We start from the raw sequence: 19,937 nt of genomic DNA on the forward strand, positions 1-19,937 counted from the left end.
GTTTATTGTAACAGTATTATGCCAGTCAGGGTTTAGGGTTAGTTCGGTTTTTTTTATAAATAGCCTTCTACTGTGGAAACAACGTCGCAATACCAGTCAATAGTAGATCATCAGCACAGGGTTTCTTTTTTCCGTTGTGACCTGAAGGCATCAGCTGACTCGATTGAGGGCGTATAGTACTTTAGCTGACCAATGAACGACAAGAAGGGGCGTGGCCTTGAGTCCTTCTAAACGGACACGTCCCACACGTTGTCTTCATTCGTCGCAAACTGAGGGTTTTCGATTTATCTTTCACACTGCATCTCGGAGACCGAACGACACTCAGCATTCAAATTTATATAGAGATAAAGAAAGGAGCTGCAAAACTCTATCATCCTTACGATTGACTAAGAGAAAAGAGAGAGGAAAAAAAACAATCAAAGGGGAAATAAACCCTTCTGCGTCACTATCCAGAGTATACCGTTACACACCAGGCGTTTTCTACGGCATCTTCAGTCTGGTTTCCTTTTTTCTGCGAACCTAAAATGAAAACCAAATTTATCAACGGGGTTTCATCTTCTCCCACTCTATCCCTGGGTCTACTGGTGACGGAAAACGTCATTCAGGTCCAGCCCAGCGCCGAAGAACACTGCAAGGAGCTGATCCGCCCAGACGACCCCGACCTGGAGACCCGCCGTAAGGCTTATCTGTGGTGCAAAGAGTTCCTCCACGGAAGCTGGAAAAGCCTGCATGAAAATGATTTCAAAATCACAGTCATAAGGTACAGTTTTGTTCAATTAAAGTAGATGTTGCGACACCGCCCAATTTTATCACCGAACAAGGAGGAAGGAAGGAAGGAGCACGAGCTCAGCACAATCCTGTTAAAGGCTGATTTTTCATTAGTTTTGTGCAAATTTTGGGCCATTCTCAGCTATTTCACTGTCAAAAACGCAGTGTCAGATGACCAAACCTTAATATTTAATTTTTATTTTATTTTTTATTTTTTAAGAAATCATTAATAATTAGTGACAAATCATTGGACACTTTGTCCCTACAAAGTTGGATGATGTTGTAGGAAAAAAATAGCTTTGAGTCATTAGAGAATTGAAGACAATTAGGGGAAGCCAGGACTTTCACTGGTTTCTAACATCTCTGGTAAAAATGAAAGTCAAACAATATTTGCCCAGTTACTTCATTACAGTATGTATTTGCATAGGTACAGAGTGCTCAAAGATCAAATAAAAATGATATTAGAGATATTAGTCAATACTTGTTACTGGAATTGATGGGGGGAAAAACTGAGTCATAGACATAGAAACATTTTGTGCAGTTGTCCATTTGTACTGGTTGGTTAAAAAAAGAAAATGACTACATTTTCATTTCGTTTCATTGTCCTGCTTTTAAGGCTTGACTGCTGCTCATGCAGTTGCTGCAGTCCCCATGGAGAATGACTTATCCTGTCCATTGTTTTCTCTCTCCCCATCTCTCTTCCAGGGGTGGCTTGAGCAACAAACTCTTCCTGTGCAGCCTCCCTGACGGCACTGACACTGTTGGAGATGAGCCAAGGAGTATCCTGCTGCGTCTTTATGGGGCCATCCTGCAGGTGGGAGCCACATTACTAATCACTTATCTTTTCTTAGTGTAACTTTAGAAGAATGTGTGATGTGGCCGTTTTTATCGCAGACAACTCAGGGGTCAAAAGTCACCAGACCGTATACATCACGGTATCTATATCTAAACAAACAAACAAACATCCTTATTTGGGCTTTTGTTATGTTTGCGTAATGAATTCTATTTTAGATTTGTATTGGTTTGATGCTTCTGGGCCACCATACAAAATAGGAGTTAACTATCAGAGCATCCAGACAATAGAGAGAAGAGAAATACTTATCAGTGTGTGGTATGAAAAGCAACTGTGTGTGTGTGGCCGTCCGTTCATCCAGGTCATGTGTTTATTAGTGTATATAGTAGTGCATGCATGTGGAGTTACGCCTTCATGCGTGTGTGTGTGTGCGCGCGCGTGTTAGCCATTGTTGTACATGGTGATGTACCCCCATGGCTGTACATGCATGTGTTCTTTGCCGTAGGCTTCCCAAAGGAGCGTGCCTTCGGCACTCTTGTTTCCACGTGAATCCCACCAAAAAACACGGTACAGTATGAGATCTCTGAAATCTCAGCCTAATACAAAAAGTATCACACATGTACAGTAACTCGACCCTGGATGACAGAGCTGTAGAAGAAACAGTGTGGAGAAAAAGAAGAAAAAGCCAACAGTTTTTTGTTTTTTTTCTAAATGACGGACAAGCAGAAAACCCAAGCGATGGCTCGCCATATTCATGCGCCAGTCCAGCAAACGCTAGTCTAAGCCTTAGCTTCATTGTTGCATTTTAACTATTGCCTCACTTTTTGCGCAAGAACAGAGAGATCCCGTATATATTTATAGCTCTTATGGAAGTGCAGTCAACACAGATGAAAGAGATAAGGATTTAAAAAAAAAAATCTCCTGACGTGGCCAGCGTGTTCAGAGGTCATGGGTCCAAGAATGACGCTCGACGCTTGTGACTAATTGTAACTGCTCATCTGTAATTGTAATTGCTCAGTTAACTGTGATTTTTACCGTCATCCGCTGAATATTTAGTTCTTAACACATAAGTATTAGAACTCTGGGAGATTGCTTATCTTGTGCTGGTGATCCCACTGGAAAACCAAAAATGAAAACACCTTTTTGTTGCCTTAGGTTTAAAAATTCAGTGACATCATGTCCATCAGCACAACAACCTCAAGCTAATGAGACCCACATTAGGTATTAACCGTGTCTAATTACTAATGCCTAGCGTTTATTGCTAGGGATATTTGAGCAAGCAAAGTTACTTTGTCCTTCACCAAGGAAACTACAGCATCTCAAGTCTAGGACAGAGCAACCTCCCAGGATTTACTGATGTCTAATCAAAAAGCCAATATAATTAAAGAGCTCGGATGCTATTTTTTAAACACAGAGCTAGCAATGATTAAACCAAGCCCGAGTACACCGAAGACCATGTTTCTTAGCGATGAAGGTATGTTTGTAGGGTGTAAAGCGTAGCATCATTTGCAGCTGTGATAACTTAAAATTGGATCCTTCCTCATTGGCTCTCTGTGTGCGACTGTTGCACTGGGCAGGTAGTCAGAGGAGATAATTCTCTTACTGCTCCAACCGTCTCTTGGACTCGGCGTCTCGTTTGAACTCATAATGTACTGTCTGCACTGCAGGCATGGCTAGGTCTTGATGTTGAAATCCATGGACCGCTTTACATGTATTCACGGAGACCTCTCTCCCTTCTCTTTTGTTGATAGATGTCCTGTAATAAAGGAGATTCCCGACAGTCAAACAAAGAAAATCTCTTCCAAGTAAGTAACTGACGACCGCACCAGCACTCGAGCATATTCAGCCCAATGCCAGATGTCTCTTTTGTTTTACTTGAGTTCTGATCCTCCTCCTCCCCTCTAATCTCGGCCACTTTCTTCAGCGTTGGGTTTCAGTTACATCTGCTGATGTTGCCGATTTCTCTTTTCACCATTTGAGGAAATCCCAGAGCAGGCTTCTAGTAGGAATTTTAAAACTTTAAGAAGCAACATTCTAGCAGAGCATGACTGCAAACTGCAGTTCAGTGAAATCTTTTCACTCTATGACATAAATGGTGCCGCAGAAATGTTTTAAATGGAGAAAAGAAGCAGCACGTTCACACAGTCTGCATTGACAGCAGGACGCACAGACAGGGCGAGCGCACGCTGACCTAGAAAATTCCTTAAGCCTTCGTCTCACCATGTGATCGTGCCCTTTGCCCTTAATTGCCAAGGTTGAATCGCATGTGACCGAGGGAAATTTACCAGCTGACAGCGAACTGTTACAACACAGTTTGGTCTGGATGAACCTCATTTCATGTAGGACTCGTGCACATTCAAGCTCAGCGTTGCGGCTGTGCAACTGCAAGCGTATCCAGCTCCTGACCTCGCAACTATGGGAAAACCTGTTTTTGAAATAAAACTTGCCTCCATTTTACATTTCAACATGCCCAGTTTGCTCACCACAGACAAATAAATTCTGGGGTATTTATACACTTTTGTAGCTTAATTATAAGCTTGATTACTGTATACGTTGTGCATTTCTTCCTATACTGTTTCTTGTCAACTAAAACTGTGCCCTTAAGAATCATATTACCTTAAAAGTTAAACACAGGGTCTCAAACCTCCCAGTCCAATTTGACAGCTTTCTGTTAAACTGTCACACTTTGCAGCAAAAGACTGGAGTATTGGCGACACTTTGAGTGTTTCAGAAAGTTTTAAACTACCAGGTGTAACCCTGTTGGGAGGTAAATCGAACAAACCTTATCAGTCTTGCTCCCCTCAGTCTGGAATGCCGTTTATGTGTCTCGGAGGATTTATTGACGCACACAGCAGAAAGCTGCAGCTGCCAGCGATGAAACAATGCATTTGCTGTGCGCCAAGGTCGGCTATTAAACCGTTGTGAGTTTTCAATGTAACATGCTGAAAGAAAACTTGGACCTCTACAGGATGCCAGCTCTCTGAGTCAGCATTGAGGAATTTTCAGGTTTTACTGTTGGAAGTTTCGACTCCCTTTTCAGCAGCAGGTAAAGGGGAAGGTGATCAGCCAGGTTGATCTAACCTATGACCAATGTTTGATGTCCACAGTGATGGAAATCAGACCAGTCTGCTAGAATAAACACATTCAAAATGGGTCAAAGGAAATCAAACATAAACTGGGGGAGGGCTGTGGGGCTTGTCAGAGCTCCCTTTGGCTCTTCCAAGGCCACTGGGTTGGATGTTACAGCTTTAAAATGGAGGACAATGCTCAAGTGCTCACTTATAATCACTTATAATCTGATTTAAAGATCCTAAAAACTCCTCCTGATCTTGCATAAGCAAGGGGCAATACAGCCAGCTGAAGCTCCGGGTTAGTACAGCCGTAACTGATACGCTTGCTGTCTCACTGGAGGATTGTCAGTGGAGCAACGTAGCCTATGTAGATGTCAAATCTGCTTTGCACAGACCGTCCCTACTCGCTCGCTGTCTGGCAGATGATTCTGATCATTGGTACAATTATGAGAGGGGAAGTTGAAGCCTCGTATGATCAGCATTCTTCAGCCATGGTGTTACATAACAGGTAGGGCAGGGAAACAACATTGTTGGAATGTAGCAGAATGAGCGATTTACACAGGCAGCTTTACTTCAAGGCTATTTATGCACAGTTTAAATTCCAATTACTTGATTTGGTATCAATAGTTTGCCAGTTTCTGTTGACTCTTAATTGAAATTTGCACAATTACTAATAATCTAGTATTTTTTCCCCTGCACATTTCTTTACATTGAATAAAAATCACAAATTTAGATTTTTATTTTATTTTTTGCAGCAGGCAGTTTAAAAACTTTACGATCAGAAGGTCCAGCAGTGAATCGTACCGTATCGGGTTCCTGCAGGGTGACGTCTAACAACAGCCAGGCCTTAATTGCTCATTTCCGTGGATTTTCTGTTTGAAGCATTCTTTGGCAAAGAACCAACTACTCAGGTTCAGATGTATCTTCCTGTGGTAGTAGATCTACAGTAGAGTCTATCTGCAGTAGATCACAGCGGGATCTGTGCCGGGGGCCAGCCCAGTTTGGTGCCTTACACACTTTCAAAATTAAACTTCATCTCAGTATGACGCTTACAAACAGCATTACTGCGGTCACCGTTAGCACCAGTTGTCTGCTGTGTTTATGAAACCTGCATCTAGTTCGTTCAAACCTCTCCATTTTCAAGCAGCTCTACAAAAACTTAAGACAACCTGAGGTTATGCAACTCATTTCACACATGATAAAACTCCTCCAGAGCAGCTGGCCGTATTCTGAGTATTCAAGCATGCCGAGACCAGTGGATCAGCAGTGTTCAACTCAATCACCTTAGCTTTGGGTGCACCGAGTTCTTTTAGTGTGTAAGATGTAATGCAGAGGTTCCTTCAGAAGACGTAGGCCTGGCAGAACCTTTAGCCCCCCCCCCCCCACCCATACATGAGACTCAAATGCCACAAAAGGTCATTTGCATACATCCTTAGAAATAAGCTTTCAAATATGTTGTATTGCCAAGTTTTTACTTGACGTGAGAAGACTGGGGTGGGAGGCCAGCAGGACAGAACCACAGGCACTTTGGTTTGTGTTGGTGTTCGAGAAAAGGTCTCACAGCTAACCTTGAGTCACTGTTGAGTTCCACGCAGTGGGTTGTTGTGTCAGGTTTGTTTCCATAAATAAAAGCAGAAAGTCAAGGTGTGTCCTGTTTGCTTTATCTTTGGTAGTGACCTGTACTCTTTAGAATTTAAATCTATTCTCTGGCTGGCAAAGCCTGCTAATGCTACCCACCCTTTTCAACCTTTACTGCCTGTGTAACAGGCTGGTCCAGGAATTCTTGTCTTTCCACTAATGTTCACTGGACCTTAATCAAGAACCTTGCAAACTTATGTGACTTCACCTGATAATGCGAGTACGTTAGCCCACGTCTGCGCTTCTGACCAGAAGTTTGTGTTACTGTATTGTAAAAAGCTTAAGCATGATGACAATTGAACACCTAACAGCCTAATGTTCTAGATTCCCTTTAAAAAAAATTCAGCCCTTTGTAACGTCTCTGCTGTAGGCGCCAATGATTGTTGTCCCATAATTGTTGTTAAAACTTGTTCTGGCAGGTCTCACATTCTCAGTTGGAGCAGGAGTGGGGATTTTTGAGGTTAGATTCATGGACTGAGATCAGGTTGATATCTTCAACATTCCTTGAGGAATGGTGGGGAGTGCGCACCGTGGGGAGTTGAACACTCTTGATGATCCCCACTCAGAAAAATACTGGTCGAAACAATCACGTTTCAAAATGTTGTCTTGCTGGTTGTGTGTTTTCAGGGGACAGAGGCAATGGTGTTGGAGAGTGTAATGTTTGCCATTTTGGCAGAAAGAGAGCTTGGACCTAAACTCTACGGGATTTTCCCTCAGGGACGACTGGAGCAGTACATCCCAGTAAGTTGCCATGGGTTTGTTTAATGTATCCTCGGAGGCACCATTTGATACTTCCAACTGCTTCACCTCGTCATAGATCTTTGGAAATAAAGCACATGTCCCATTTAACAGTTTTTTTTCTAAGGAAGCAAATTCTTTTCTGACAGAGTCGTAGGCTGGACACATGGGAACTGAGTGATCCCAGCATCTCAGCTGAGGTTGCGGAGAAGATGGCCAAGTTTCACGGGATGAGGATGCCCTTTAATAAGGAACCAAAATGGCTCTTTGGAACCATGGAAAAGTAAGACATGCAAACATTTTCCCCCTCCTACCATCACCCACTTTGCCCCTCTGGTGAGCTGCTGTGGTGGTTAATTTCCAGGTTCCATGTTAAGACTATAAACATTAATTATTGTCCTGCCATGTCACCGAATCTCAAAATCTTAAACTCAAAGAACATTTTAAGCTAAAGTGGCGGTATTTGACAAAACTATAATCCACTTGCGTAACAGTTAATAATGTGATGTAAGATGTAAAGTCAACCCTTGTTCTTTATCACATGATCTAGTTGTGTGACAGGTAAACATTTTCTATTTAACTGCCAGCTTGCTCCGAACATGTGACTATTAGTCATAAACCTTGTGACAGCAAAAATAGCATTTTAGAACTCTGTGAATTCTAACGCAACCATGATCGGACGCTTGTTCCTTATATTAGTGTAAACTTTTAAAACTGTTTTATGTGTTTGTAACAGTTTTTACAGACCAATCTTCATAATTGTAACGCAAATTGCGTGTTTGGCAAAATAAATATTGTCCTTCCTTCAGGGGAACATGGAGGGTTGTTTGAGAATCGAGTTGTGGCGTTTGCAATTACGCAGGCGTTTAGACTCCAGACAGGGCTGCTTTCATTTTAATATGGTTGGGAACAGAAAGCTGATGATCATTTAACCTTTTTTTAAGGAATCATGTGAAATAATGGCATTTGCTCATCTTTACCCTGTTGTATTTACCAGAAGGGTCATTTTAACCATTTAACCAGCAACCTTTTCAGGGTCGGGCTGATATTGGAAAGTTCAAACGTACTTAAAGCAAACATTTTGCTAGGTATCATTTGGGCAAACTAACCAGATGCCTGTGTTATTTTCATGCCAGGTACTTGAGCCAGGTCATGAGGCTGAAATTTACCAGAGACTCTCACCTGAGACGCTTCAACCGTCTGCTGGGCTACAACTTACCTCAAGAGCTGGAGAAGCTTAAGTATGTTCCTGCTCAGATGTGTGCAGACAGGATGTTATGCAACACATTGCACAGACTATAAAAGGGCTTTTCACAGAAAAAAAAACTTTGCATTTGTGCTACCAATAGGAATTCATGGTGGATGTTGACTTGGGAACTACCAAGTCAACATCACCCCAGACATATTTCTATTTTTGTTAATTATGTCTCTCTTTAGTGAGTCAGAATTTCTGCTATTAAAAGAGTAATTTGCACAGCAACAGTTTGTCATAATGGAGAGCTACAAGTACTACGAGAGGGACCCTTTTTATTCCAACAGTTCTGAATCTGCAGGGCTTTAAATTAAAAAATATCCAAATGTCATTTAACTCAGGGTTATTAACCACACCCCTGTGTCAGCTGATCATCCTCTGATGTGTGCCATTTATTTTCATTTGTTCAGGATTCTCTTAGATTCCACCAATTCTCCTGTTGTGTTCTGCCATAATGACTGTCAGGAAGGTAAATAGTAAATAAGTAGGCACCCCACAAATTTGTCATGAGCTTTTTTCCTTCCATTCCTAAAGGTAACACTGTCTTTCTTTTAGGAAACATTCTACTGCTCAAGGGTTGCCAGAGTTCTGACAAACAGAAGCTGATGCTCATTGATTTTGAGTACAGCAGCTACAATTACAGGTAATGTAACAACTCCTGAGCGACACTGTCTGTATATTAGTACCTTGAACCCCCCTTGACTCTTTTCAAGAATCTTTTATTAACAGTGAAATGCTGCCAGGTATCAAAAACATGTTTAAAATGAATACATTTAGAGTTAAGGTTAAAAAGAGACATTTTGGTGGCACCATTGAATCCATAAACTCCACGGTTGTTTGTGACACGTACTAATGATGTCACTGGAGTTTAGGCCCTCCTCCTATGAAGGTCCCACCCACCTTGATGTGGCACTCAGTTGTAATGGAAAACCACCGACGCTGAGTCTAGTCAAGCAGTGTAGTGCTGACTGCGTAGTGGAAAAGTGCTCTTTGTCATGTGTTGTGGGTGAATTGTGAATTTAAGGAGGGGGGGGATGGTTCCCTCTAATGTTCAGGCTGCTCAAACTGGCTTTTCACGTTTGCGTTTTTTTGATTCCGGCTAAATAACGTGACAAATAGAGCTGAAGTCGATTAATTTTGCGTGTCTTAAATTGGCAGCCATTCAATATTTGCTTTAGTAGCCCCCCCCCTCCCTCCTGCTTTGCTCCATATCTCCTTCTCTGCCTCAGAGTGCCATACACCCCTCTCTGGTTAATGATCTCAGTAAAGGTCCTGAGAATCTTCTTCCCAGGATCTTCTTCAGAGTTTGAAACCAATTATCTTATCCAAATGTAGACATGAGAGTCATACAGTGACACAAAGAAAAAAAGAATGAGGAAACCTGGGAGCTCAGCATGGTTGGGGTCTGTTTTCTCTCACATTCTCCCCCCTGCATTCATCATTCATGGGTCCGGCCCCTGTTAAGGCTGCCTGCAGCTGTTATATAACCAGGATTCTGCAGCGCTGAGACAATGGATAGCACAGACGCAGAGCTAAGACAGAGACTTACTGTACGTAGCACAAATACCCCTGCTACGGGAGATGGTGGCACTTTTGTCTTCACCCCAGAGGAGGGGGAACATCTTGAAGTTAAGCCAGGCCTTATTTATAGGTCAATATTTTTTTCTCAAGGAACATATAATATTTGTTTCACACAAATGGAGACACACCCAACAGAGCTTCCAGCATTGGACATGCAGTTGTCTGGTTCATATGTAAAAGAGAAGAGGGCATGCGCACGCATTTACTCTTATGCAACTACATGGAGAGAACATTAAAGCACATGTGTTGTGGATTTTTCCACTTTCTAAATCCTCACAGAGGGGTGGGAGGTTCCCTTTTGAAGATATTTCCCAGCCCTCTTAAGTGTGGAATGTTACAAGCCTGTGCTGCTTTGTGTGTGTGTGTGTGGGGGGGGGGGACTGGAAATGCACACACATTTGTTCTGCCACGGGAGATACAGCATTAATAAGCTTCAGGCTGCGTTCTGTGTCATTAAAGTTTGAAATGTGGGACTTTGGGTTGGTTTTGTTGCAGGAAAGCAACAAGTTCTGAGGGGAGTTTGCAAACATGAAATGTGAAACTCAATCTCGTGCTCACCCGGACAAACAAAGCTAAGAGAGATAAGGGTAAAACAGAGTCAAGAAAGCAAAAAATACGACTTTAGCCGGGTTCTGTGAGCGATTAACTCGTCCTTTTTTGTTCAGCAACCCTTTTTATCCCGAAACAGCCCGGTTAACGTAAGGAATCCTCAGCTGTAACCGATCTACTCCCTCCGTTTCTTCCAGGGGCTTCGATATTGGGAACCATTTCTGCGAGTGGATGTACGACTACAGTTGTGAGGAGTTCCCTTTTTTCAAGGTGAATCCTCAATCCTACCCTTCAAAGGCCCTGCAAGTGAGTACAAAAGACTGTTGAAAGACTGCTTTAAGAGCAGTATTATAAAGCAAAGTAATCAAATTTAAGTGGAGGGATTAATGATTATATTGTTTTCTCTCTGCAGCTCCATTTCATTGATAATTACCTGCGTGCGTCCGATCCAGGATTTGTCAACCTGTACGCAGCGGACCAGTTGAAAATGAAGGAGGCGCTCTACGTGGAAGTCAACAGGTGAGCTGTCAGGACTAAACAACACCCACAACTAGACGATAGCTGTGAAAGGACGTTGGGAAAAGGCAATGACCCCCCCCCTGTATGTTTGAAAACAGGTTTTCCTTGGCATCCCACTTCTTTTGGGGCTTGTGGTCCATCATCCAGGCCCGACTCTCCACCATCGAGTTTGGGTACCTGGTGAGTTTTGGCAACACTTTTCTAACTTCTCGTGTCTTTACCCACAATGGAGAGACAAAAGGCTGACCTTAAATAATGTTGTGGTCACCTGTACAAACAAAGCTAAGAAATAGTTCACTGAAACGTGTCCGGTCAAATATATTTGGCTGCTCCTTTTTTGCAGATTTGGTTCTAATACTGCTGTTATCTCGGTTTCTGTAGGAATACGCTCAGGCTCGATTTGACGCCTACTTCCAGCAGAAGAAGATCTGGGCCGTCTAATGCACTAATGCAATTGGATGGCCTGACACATTCAGCCTCAAGGCAGGCGGGGAAAATACAAGCTGATAAAGATTCCAATATTCCATGCTTTACTTATACCTTCCGCCCCACAGAGACCTGCTGGCTGTTATTGCTGCCGGTGTGAGCAAAGCCGTAAAAGCCATCTCGCGGCTTGGCGCCACCCAGTACACTAGTAGCAACTCGTAGTTTACGGTGCATAACTCCGAGGGCCAAAAACGAGAGATAAAAACATGTTTACTAACCTACATCACTGGTCAGATCTGCTGTCTGCTTCTGCCTTTTTTGGGAGGCCCATATCACTAACAGCAGGGGTCTAAGCAGGAGAAAGCTCAGTCACAGTTGGATAGGAAATGTTAACATTGCATCAATGTTTGTGTATTGATCGTTCCCTTATGGAAATGCTCTGCTGGGAAAATGTGAACTTCTCTTGATAGATTGCTGCTTGTAGAAGGAGCCAGTGGTTGATTATATATTATATAGATCTAAATTTGCTAGTAATCTGCTCCCATCCCTGACGGAAGGGATTGTGACTTTACAGGCATCTCACAGTGATGTCTGAATATTACACACAGTTGTTTTCTAACAAATTGTTGATTTTTGAGAGTTTCTCAAAGTCAGGTTAGATGAATTTATGAGTATTAAGGTTACTTTCTTCAACTTTATTCATGCACAGTCTGTTTTTTTCACACCAATAATAGAGTTAAAGTTAGCTGTGAATGGGTTTATGGTGTTATTGTGTGTCACTGTGACAAGTGGAGCCATGTTTATTTATACAGTTTCCATTGGTTTAATTAACCAAACACGTTTTCCATCCATACATTATGAGCCAGGAGATTTAAGGCTGCATTCTACCTGAAACTAGGGACATAACCCGCTGATTCTTGTGTTCTCAATGTTTTATCACTGGACTGATAAAATCATCTCACATTTGACAGGATGTGTTTGGTTGTTTGCCGCTTGAGTGTGCATATCTGTTACTCCTCCCTCGATCTCACCAGAAATACTGGCAGGTTAACTGATATTTAGGACAACTGGATCTCTCTCCCGTAACGCAGCTACAACATCCATCGTCTACTAGCGCTATGCTAATGCTAACAGTATTATAGCTAAACAATGTCATCTTCACCAAAATGGTGTTCACAAAAAGTGGCTAGAAGTTGTTTGAGGAGTGCTTGTGCACTATTTGGTTTATGGATTCTCCTCTGAGAGTACATGTCTGAACAACTGACACTGAAACCTGAGACCACCTTACCTCTTCTTCCGATCAAACACCCAGAGCTAAACATTAGTACACCTTTCAGCTCATCCGCTCACAGGTGGAGGAGCTTTGGAAGTCTGTAAACTTATTACAGCTTCACCACGGCGAGTAAATGAGCAGTGCTTTTCTTTTTAAGAAAGGGAACGACAGAAGGTGGCTTTTTCTTTTTTAAATCTTTGATTCATAGATGGTTTTGTTGCTGCTTTATGCTGCAGAAGATGGAAAAAAATATCTGTCTTTGGTTATGGGCTAACCTGTGTGTGCACTTGTGTGTGGGGGGTGGGGGGGTCAGGGGGCGATGTGATTGGCAAATCTGATGGTTTGGTTCAGCTGATGTCGCTGGATGGAGAAGTTCCTGATGTCTAGTATACCACCCATGTAGATGAGACAAACTATACGCAGGAGGAGTTGGATTGAACGTGTTTCTTCTGAATGTAGGAGTTAAGGATGTGCTCCTGGAGAGAGGGGGGGGGGGGGGGGGACGGACCCAATAAGCAGCTTTAACAGTTACTGTTACTGTGCTGCTACGATCTGAAGCTGTCCAAGTCCAAAATGGCTGCATCCGCATTTGTTCCTGTCAAGTCTAAGAGAATACTGCACATACAGCACCTCCCCCTTGACTTCCAGGCTCCTCCCGCTCTACTATTATCATCCTAAATCATTAAATGTTTAGACTGTGACTATAAGTTTATGCAATTTTAATATTACGTTATGTGTAAATGGTTTTTTTTTTTTTACTATTACTGTATTATTGGCTATTTTATTTGGGATGTAATTCATGTATAGGTTTAAAAGTATTTCACACCATTTAGTAGTTTGTATCAGTTTTGTTTATTTTTTTTAACACGCCGAATTTCCTGATCGTAATCGATCGTGCTCCTTTTTTGGTTTCTTTTGTGTATAAATGTTGACAGATAATCAAATACTGTTTTCCTTGGATCAAACAAATGTAATCTTTATCCCAATAATTCTAAAACATGACTTATAAGAGAGCATTCTTTGGGATGGTACGTCTTTGGTTTGAAGATAATAACAGTTTCTCTTTTCAAAAGATGAAGAACTAAAATCTTGCTATTAATCACAGCGTGGTGATGTAAAGCATTGTAAAGTCTTGTTCTGTTTTGTAAAGCACTTAAGATTTGACAGTTATCCATGCAGCTAAAACAAATGATTGTGGATTCATGGAAGTCTTCTTCAGAGTGATTTCACGCAAACTCCCGCAGCACTGAATTAATCTTTACTGTCCATTTTCTGCTTTGCACAGATAATAAAGAGGGAAAAAAAACACTAACTGAGCTGTGTCTGTAATTATTTGATCAGGGGGTAAATGAAATGGATTAAGGTCAATTGTCATTGCTACGTTGGCTAAGTCCTCACTCTAAATGTGTTTTAATATTTGCTTTTGCTTGGAAAATTGAATTCTTTTTGATTCCTATAAAAAAAATCAAGAAAATAAGCAGGAGAAGCTGCTGCTTCCCTGCAGCTCTCATGAATCCTGTTTTATCTGAGCACGACCCGAATAAACGATTGTGCTGTTGACCTTTGAAGCCCTCAGAGGTTTTGAGTAATATTTGAAGACCTTATATCACTCCTCAGAGGATGGAAGAGCACGTTTGATGTGTCCCGTTGCCCTTCAGTTGTTCACTAAAATGCAAGTTGGACTCTGCTCTGCTCACTTTGGTCTGGAGGCAAAGCAGCAAATCTGGGTAAAATAGAAGCTGATCAGTCTGTAACGCTTTCCAGCTCCTTTTGTGTTTGGTTTGGATCCGTCCATCTGAATCAACCAAAACCTTCGTGTTTGGCATTCTGGTTATTTTTCCTTGGACATGTTGATCTGATTTTTACTCCCCCCCACCCCCTTAGCTCTTCCCAGAACTTTAAACCTAATCTTTTTCTTCCTGTAAAATCATTCTGGGTCAGCAAACTCAACCTAGCCTCAGAAAAACAGCAGTAATGTTTACTGGGGCTACTAAACTAAACTGCTTTTATTTTTGTTTCCAAAAAGATTTTTTAAAAAAAGGGTTTTCCCTTAAATAAGAAGACCGGATCACACTTCCCTTTCTTTTTTTTCACCTGCTTATATCATAGCAACACTGGCATAATTGCCTTTAAACTTTTCTTTTTTCTTTTATATTGAGTCTGGGTGTGGGAGAAGCCAATACCTGTTACATTTAAGCTCAGACCGTTAAGTCTGGACAAATTTTCCATCATCCGAGGAGGCCGCAGGTTTATTGAGATTGCTTCAGGTGACCTCAGTGATTGCAGCTATTACTTCATCAACTTGAACATTGTCCTGGAAGAACTGGTCTGTTCCAGTAAAGAGAAGTGTTAACATTTATATTTGCTCCCCATCCAGTATTCACCCTATTCATGACAGGGTGTCATATTCACATTGGTGTTTAACCTCAGTCGCATTGATTTGAATGCATAAAACATGTTGCTTTCACTTCTCCCTCTTGGTAAATAAAGACTAAAAAAAAAAAAAAAACCAACAAGAATTGCCACTTCACTGAAAACAGGATGTGGTTACTTCCTGTAGATGCACAAAACCAGGTTGTGTGAGGCGATCAGACCCAACAGTACAGTCCTCCGTCCTCGTGGAGACATTTTTAGATGGACCCCTCCTGGCTGCAGCTGACAGATGCTGGAAAAGCACGTTCCTCATAAAATGTGGTGGTGTTGCAACACTTGCCAACACGCCGGGGGTCTGTTGCGCCTGTAGTTACACTTTGGCCAGTGCAAAAAAGGTGGGAAAAAAAGGAAAAGTATTAGAATCAAGATGGCTGACGCAGTTCAAGCGTGCAGAGCAGCAGAAGAATAAGGAAATGTGGAAAAACACCAGGGTGTCAAATACAAAAGGAGAAAAAGAAAAGTAATTATTGAGCACACGTCAGAAAATTGATTTGAGTTATGACTAAATTAAGGCATCATGTCCCTGGCTCATAAAGCAGCTGGGAAATAAATGGTTTTCACAGACGTCTTGTGTGATTGAGAAGTGAAACCGCATATTTGAGCAGAGGGACACCCCGGCGGTGCTTTGTCAGGGTTGCTTTCTCTCTTTCTTTCTTTTTCACCCATGTTGAATAATGTTTTACACCCAGGAAAACATACAATACATTCTCAAACGCTCCTTTGCATTTGCAGTCATGCAGAGGATGATAACAGCATATGTATGATGGCAGATTTAGATTTAGTTTGGGTTTGTTATTTTTTTTCACGCTTCCGTTGCAATGTCAAGGGTAAAATGGCTACTGGTTTAACTGAGGTCATGGCTGACAGTCACTCAGCTGCACAAACAAAAGTGGAGCAGCTATGTTGTCATCCAGGATTCAGCGTTACTTTGAACTGGCTTATCTTATCTGACTCCAAAGCAACATTGGCTATGCAGCCAGGACTATAGGGAAATAAATAAGGTGATATAATGGCAGGTTTACGTTGTATCTCAGATAAGCCTCAGTAGGAGTTACAGAGATAGTAAAGGAAAGTCTAGACCCAGATACGGACCCACAGTTGCTCTTTACATTTAATTTACACAGCAGAATGGTCGCTGCATTGTGGCTGGTTATTTCAAGAGATTTACTAATGTCAGTGGATGCTGTAACGGACTTGATGCTTGTTCATTTACATAAATCATGGCTTCACAACAAGGAGAAAGGCACAAAGTGGGTTGATTTGGGTGAAACTGAATTCGAGAAACTACTGACATAGTTATTATTTGCTTTGCTCAACCGGATGCAACTGGAGGCGTCCCTGAGCCTGTCCCAGCTGCCTCTTAGTGGGAAGGGGCGGAGGGGGGTGTTTCAGGGCAGAACCCGGAAACAGCCGGAATCAGCTATTTGTTACAGTCTACCGACCCCTAGAGGCTAAAGTAAGTGAAGTACAGTTTGTCAAGATGTTTTTTAAAAAAATTAATCGAGAAAAAAACAACTAATAAAACAAACCAAAGAATAAACAAACACCAAACACCAAATGCAACACCAAGACAAGCACAAAAAATAGGTCAAAACTGGCAATTAAACTAAATTAAAAGTCAAAATACACTATAGTTATTCTATATATCTGTCCTAAAGCCATTTCATGGCTTAATTTATTTATTGTACACCAAATCTTTGCAGATCTTTTATTGTCCCTTGTTTTGGCTTAAACACGTACTTCCTGTTGTGTCCACTTATGCTTTAGACCATAGGTGTCAAACTCTGGCCTGTGGGCCAAATTTTGCCCGCAATGTAATTATATTTGGCCTGCGAAGCCATACAATTGACTATTAGAGCTGGCCCGCTGGTATTATCACTTAAAGAGCATGTGCTAATACTACAAATACCAGAATGCTCTGCTAGTGTTTTTGTGTGAAAATCCACACTCCACATCAGTTGATGGTGGTAATGCATGAATATGTGGCTTGCCAACCACCAAGAAAGAGGAAGCAGTCATAGCGACCTTATATGCTAATGCTAATTCTGGCACCGCACTATCCCTCTGAAAAATGGTAAAAAGAAAGGCAGAAAATAAGACTTTTCTGAACAGGTAGGAGGCAGAATATCTGTTTAGATATGTAAAAGACAGGCCTGCCTGTCTTGTATGTGGAGCCAATGTGCATTACAAGGAGAGCAACAACAGATGACGCTATAAAATGCAACACCAAGACAAGCACAAACACCTGGAAATGACTCAAAGGTGCTAGTAGAAGAGATGAAAAGGCATTACATTTACATTACATTAACTTTCAATGGCTAAAGATTACTGTTGAAATTTAAAAGAGAAGAAATGAATGCCAGTGATGTCTTTTTTTATTTGAATTTTGATTTTGCATGTGTGCAATAATAAATTATATGTTGTATTGTGTGAAGCTTTGCTTGTTCCAAGTTCAGTTGTTGAGCCAAACTAGTTTGGGTCCATAACAAAAGGTTCCGTGTTATAACTGGAGGAAGATTTTTTTTCAATAAATAGCAATGTTGGCCCATGACTTTGTCCCAGTTTTGAATTTTGGCCGACTGGGTATTTGAGTTTGACACCTCTGCTTTAGACAGTGATAAAAGTGCTTAAAGGAGCTCTGTGATAGTCTCTGTGTACCGGTAGTTTAGCTCTGCTAATCCTTGAGACGATTCATTCTGAACCAAGCTTGATTTGGTTTTCTTATTGCTAAATTATACCTCCCACTTACTGCTTGAATCAATATTAATTGTTGGACTTTAAAACGGGACAAATGTTAAGATAATTCCTAGTTTTAGCTTTTATTGACAGTGCTATTATTGACATCTAGAAGTCCTGTTTGTTCTTACTTGGTGTTCCAAAGTTCCACCGTAGCACTCTGTTCTTGAGTCATGCCAGTGTTTGATGTTATTCTGTTCCTTTTAAGGCCAGTTTCCTCATTTAACATAACCAGGCTGATAGACAAATATCCAAGCTAGCAGAAACATGTCTAAAATTATTGAGTGGGATCAAGTAAAAGGAGGATAAAGTACAGAAAAGTACAGTTAAGGGTCTTTAAACTCTACAACTTAATCATCTGAACGGAGTTTTTAGATCCTCGGTTGGTATCCAGAAATCTGCAGGGTGAGTTTGGGAGTCGATAAGAGCAGCGGGGCATTCCTTTAAACTCAGCTCAACTTCTTTTACTGTATGTAGCATCTGTTACAGTCAACATTGTCTCTGGCTGAACCCTGAGCGAGCAACAGTGGCAGGAAAAATTAGGCAAACAGAGGAGAAGAAGCTGTTCAAGAAGAAGAAAATAATAAGAACAAAACAGTGTTTTTTAAAAATCTGTTAATAGATGTGCAGCTGCATTTTGGAGAATAAAGTCTTTAACAACTGCAGCTGAAGATAGTTGGGATCAATCAGTCATTGACGAAGTCCTTAGAATAAATCCTTAATTTGGATGGCAACGTTAATTTAACTCATTTGTCGGGGAAATAAATCTAAATTCAGGTGCGGAGAGTCATAGAACACAATTTTTAACTATTCTTTTAAAATAAATACTTTAATAAACATCAGCAAAAGACATAACATGCAAACAACTCAGATGGGGGTTTAAAATGAACGACAATTTAAAGATATTTACATTACACACACACGCACACAAAAGCACACAACCTTATTAGTCTCTGCCTTCATTTTTTAACAATACTCTCTTTAAATCTCACATTATCCGGAATGCTTTCGAGGAGATAGTCAGCAAGAAAAATGATTTCCTCCCAGTTGGTGTTCATATTCAGCAGTATTTCCTCCCGGGCCGTAGGTTTTTCCAAGCCCTCCGGAGCAGCTTTGGACGAGGTAACCGCCGTCGTAGTGGCCAGCGAGGTCGCCACGACATTCGCAGCAGCTTTTTGTATCTCATTCTCCAAAGTCTTCTCGGTCTGCTCCAGGATAGCTTCCTCAAACAAGGTCCTAAAGTGATTCCTTCTCAAGCACCACCTAGCCCACGGCAGCACCAAAACAAAGGAGCACACAGCTGTAAGGAGGATGCAGATTAACCCTAAAACCTGCCAGGAAAAAAGCAAAAAACGTTTTATATTAACTAGTTGCTGCAAACAGCAAGAGGCTTTACTCACCATTGATTGATTCTTCAGGTGAATTCTATCATTTTTCTCAGTTTGGCTCATTTCCGTACCCACGCAGCCGGAGGTCCTCGCTCCTCTGCTATCAAAAAGCCCACAGCACAGGTACCAGTCTCCATCCACCAGCACCGAGCCGCACCAAAAGAACCCAGAGGTTGCTGCTTGAAGAACGCACACCAAGAACTGAAGGTTGAATTTTCTGGTGGATCTCTTCCGTTCAAGCGATATGTAGTTGCAGTTGTATCTGAGGAATCTCCCAATGCGTTTGTCGTTCCACAGGATGATGCAGGTGATGATGATACTGGGCAACACCATGTAGCTGTAGCAATGGAAATAATTCTGATTCGAGCCGCACGGACAAATAAAGTCAATCTGGAACCACAAGTGGTAACATAAAAGCAACATTACTAGTATGACCTGGCGGTTAACCGTCTGAGTTAAGTAATCTCCACTGGGCAGGTAGCCCGTAATACTCATGCCTCTTTTCCAAGTCATGATGCTATTTGGAATGATTCAACAGAGGTTGACTATTCAGGTTTATATAGCTGTAGCCTTTAGCAGGTTAGACCAATGGCAGTGCAAGAATGCTCATGTGCTTAAGATGCTCCTTTGTGATGGTTTTTTTTGGACAGATTTCTATCTCTAGCTTCTCTTTACACTGAGTTGAGAGTAGCTTGATTAGTATATTAACTGCCAACATTCTATCGGTCTGGATCTGTGAGCCTCTGTAAGATCTTTGTACTCCGGTGTTCCT

At 41.6% G+C, this 19,937-nt stretch overlaps 2 protein-coding genes across 3 annotated transcripts; one reads left to right on the top strand and one right to left on the bottom strand.

The window, feature by feature from the left end:
- The first annotated feature begins 232 nt into the window (after positions 1-232).
- On the top strand, positions 233-13,920 carry chka (choline kinase alpha). Its single transcript, XM_003967120.3, has 12 exons — positions 233-760; positions 1,474-1,582; positions 3,313-3,366; positions 6,898-7,011; positions 7,158-7,291; positions 8,145-8,249; positions 8,671-8,729; positions 8,816-8,903; positions 10,588-10,696; positions 10,803-10,909; positions 11,008-11,089; positions 11,291-13,920. The coding sequence occupies exons 1-12, from the start codon at positions 525-527 to the stop codon at positions 11,348-11,350; spliced, it is 1,257 nt and encodes a 418-aa protein (XP_003967169.1). The 5' UTR covers positions 233-524; the 3' UTR covers positions 11,351-13,920.
- Positions 13,921-18,706: 4,786 nt separating this feature from the next.
- On the bottom strand, positions 18,707-19,689 carry LOC115251006 (uncharacterized). Of its 2 annotated transcripts, none has more exons than XM_029841638.1 (2): positions 19,178-19,689; positions 18,707-19,108 (listed from the first exon to the last, which is right to left on the bottom strand). In XM_029841638.1, the coding sequence occupies exons 1-2, from the start codon at positions 19,676-19,678 to the stop codon at positions 18,737-18,739; spliced, it is 873 nt and encodes a 290-aa protein (XP_029697498.1). In that variant the 5' UTR covers positions 19,679-19,689; the 3' UTR covers positions 18,707-18,736. The 2 variants fall into 2 exon arrangements, with proteins under 2 accessions (XP_029697498.1, XP_029697499.1); XM_029841639.1 differs by having other exon boundaries at positions 18,893-19,108; positions 19,237-19,689.
- Between the last annotated feature and the right edge of the window lie 248 nt (positions 19,690-19,937).

Source organism: Takifugu rubripes, chromosome 9 (genome assembly GCF_901000725.2).
Source record: "Takifugu rubripes chromosome 9, fTakRub1.2, whole genome shotgun sequence".
Classification (NCBI taxonomy): Eukaryota; Metazoa; Chordata; class Actinopteri; order Tetraodontiformes; family Tetraodontidae; genus Takifugu; species Takifugu rubripes.

Coding starts and splice junctions, on each gene's coding strand:
- chka (XM_003967120.3), top strand. CDS start 525: ATGAAAACCAAATTTATCAACGGGGTTTCATCTTCTCCCACTCTATCC. Junction 7,012..7,157: donor GACTGGAGCAGTACATCCCA/GTAAGTTGCCAT, acceptor CTTTTCTGACAG/AGTCGTAGGCTGGACACATG. Junction 8,904..10,587: donor TACAGCAGCTACAATTACAG/GTAATGTAACAA, acceptor CGTTTCTTCCAG/GGGCTTCGATATTGGGAACC.
- LOC115251006 (XM_029841638.1), bottom strand. CDS start 19,678: ATGACTTGGAAAAGAGGCATGAGTATTACGGGCTACCTGCCCAGTGGA. Junction 19,109..19,177: donor ACCTGAAGAATCAATCAATG/GTGAGTAAAGCC, acceptor TTTTCCTGGCAG/GTTTTAGGGTTAATCTGCAT.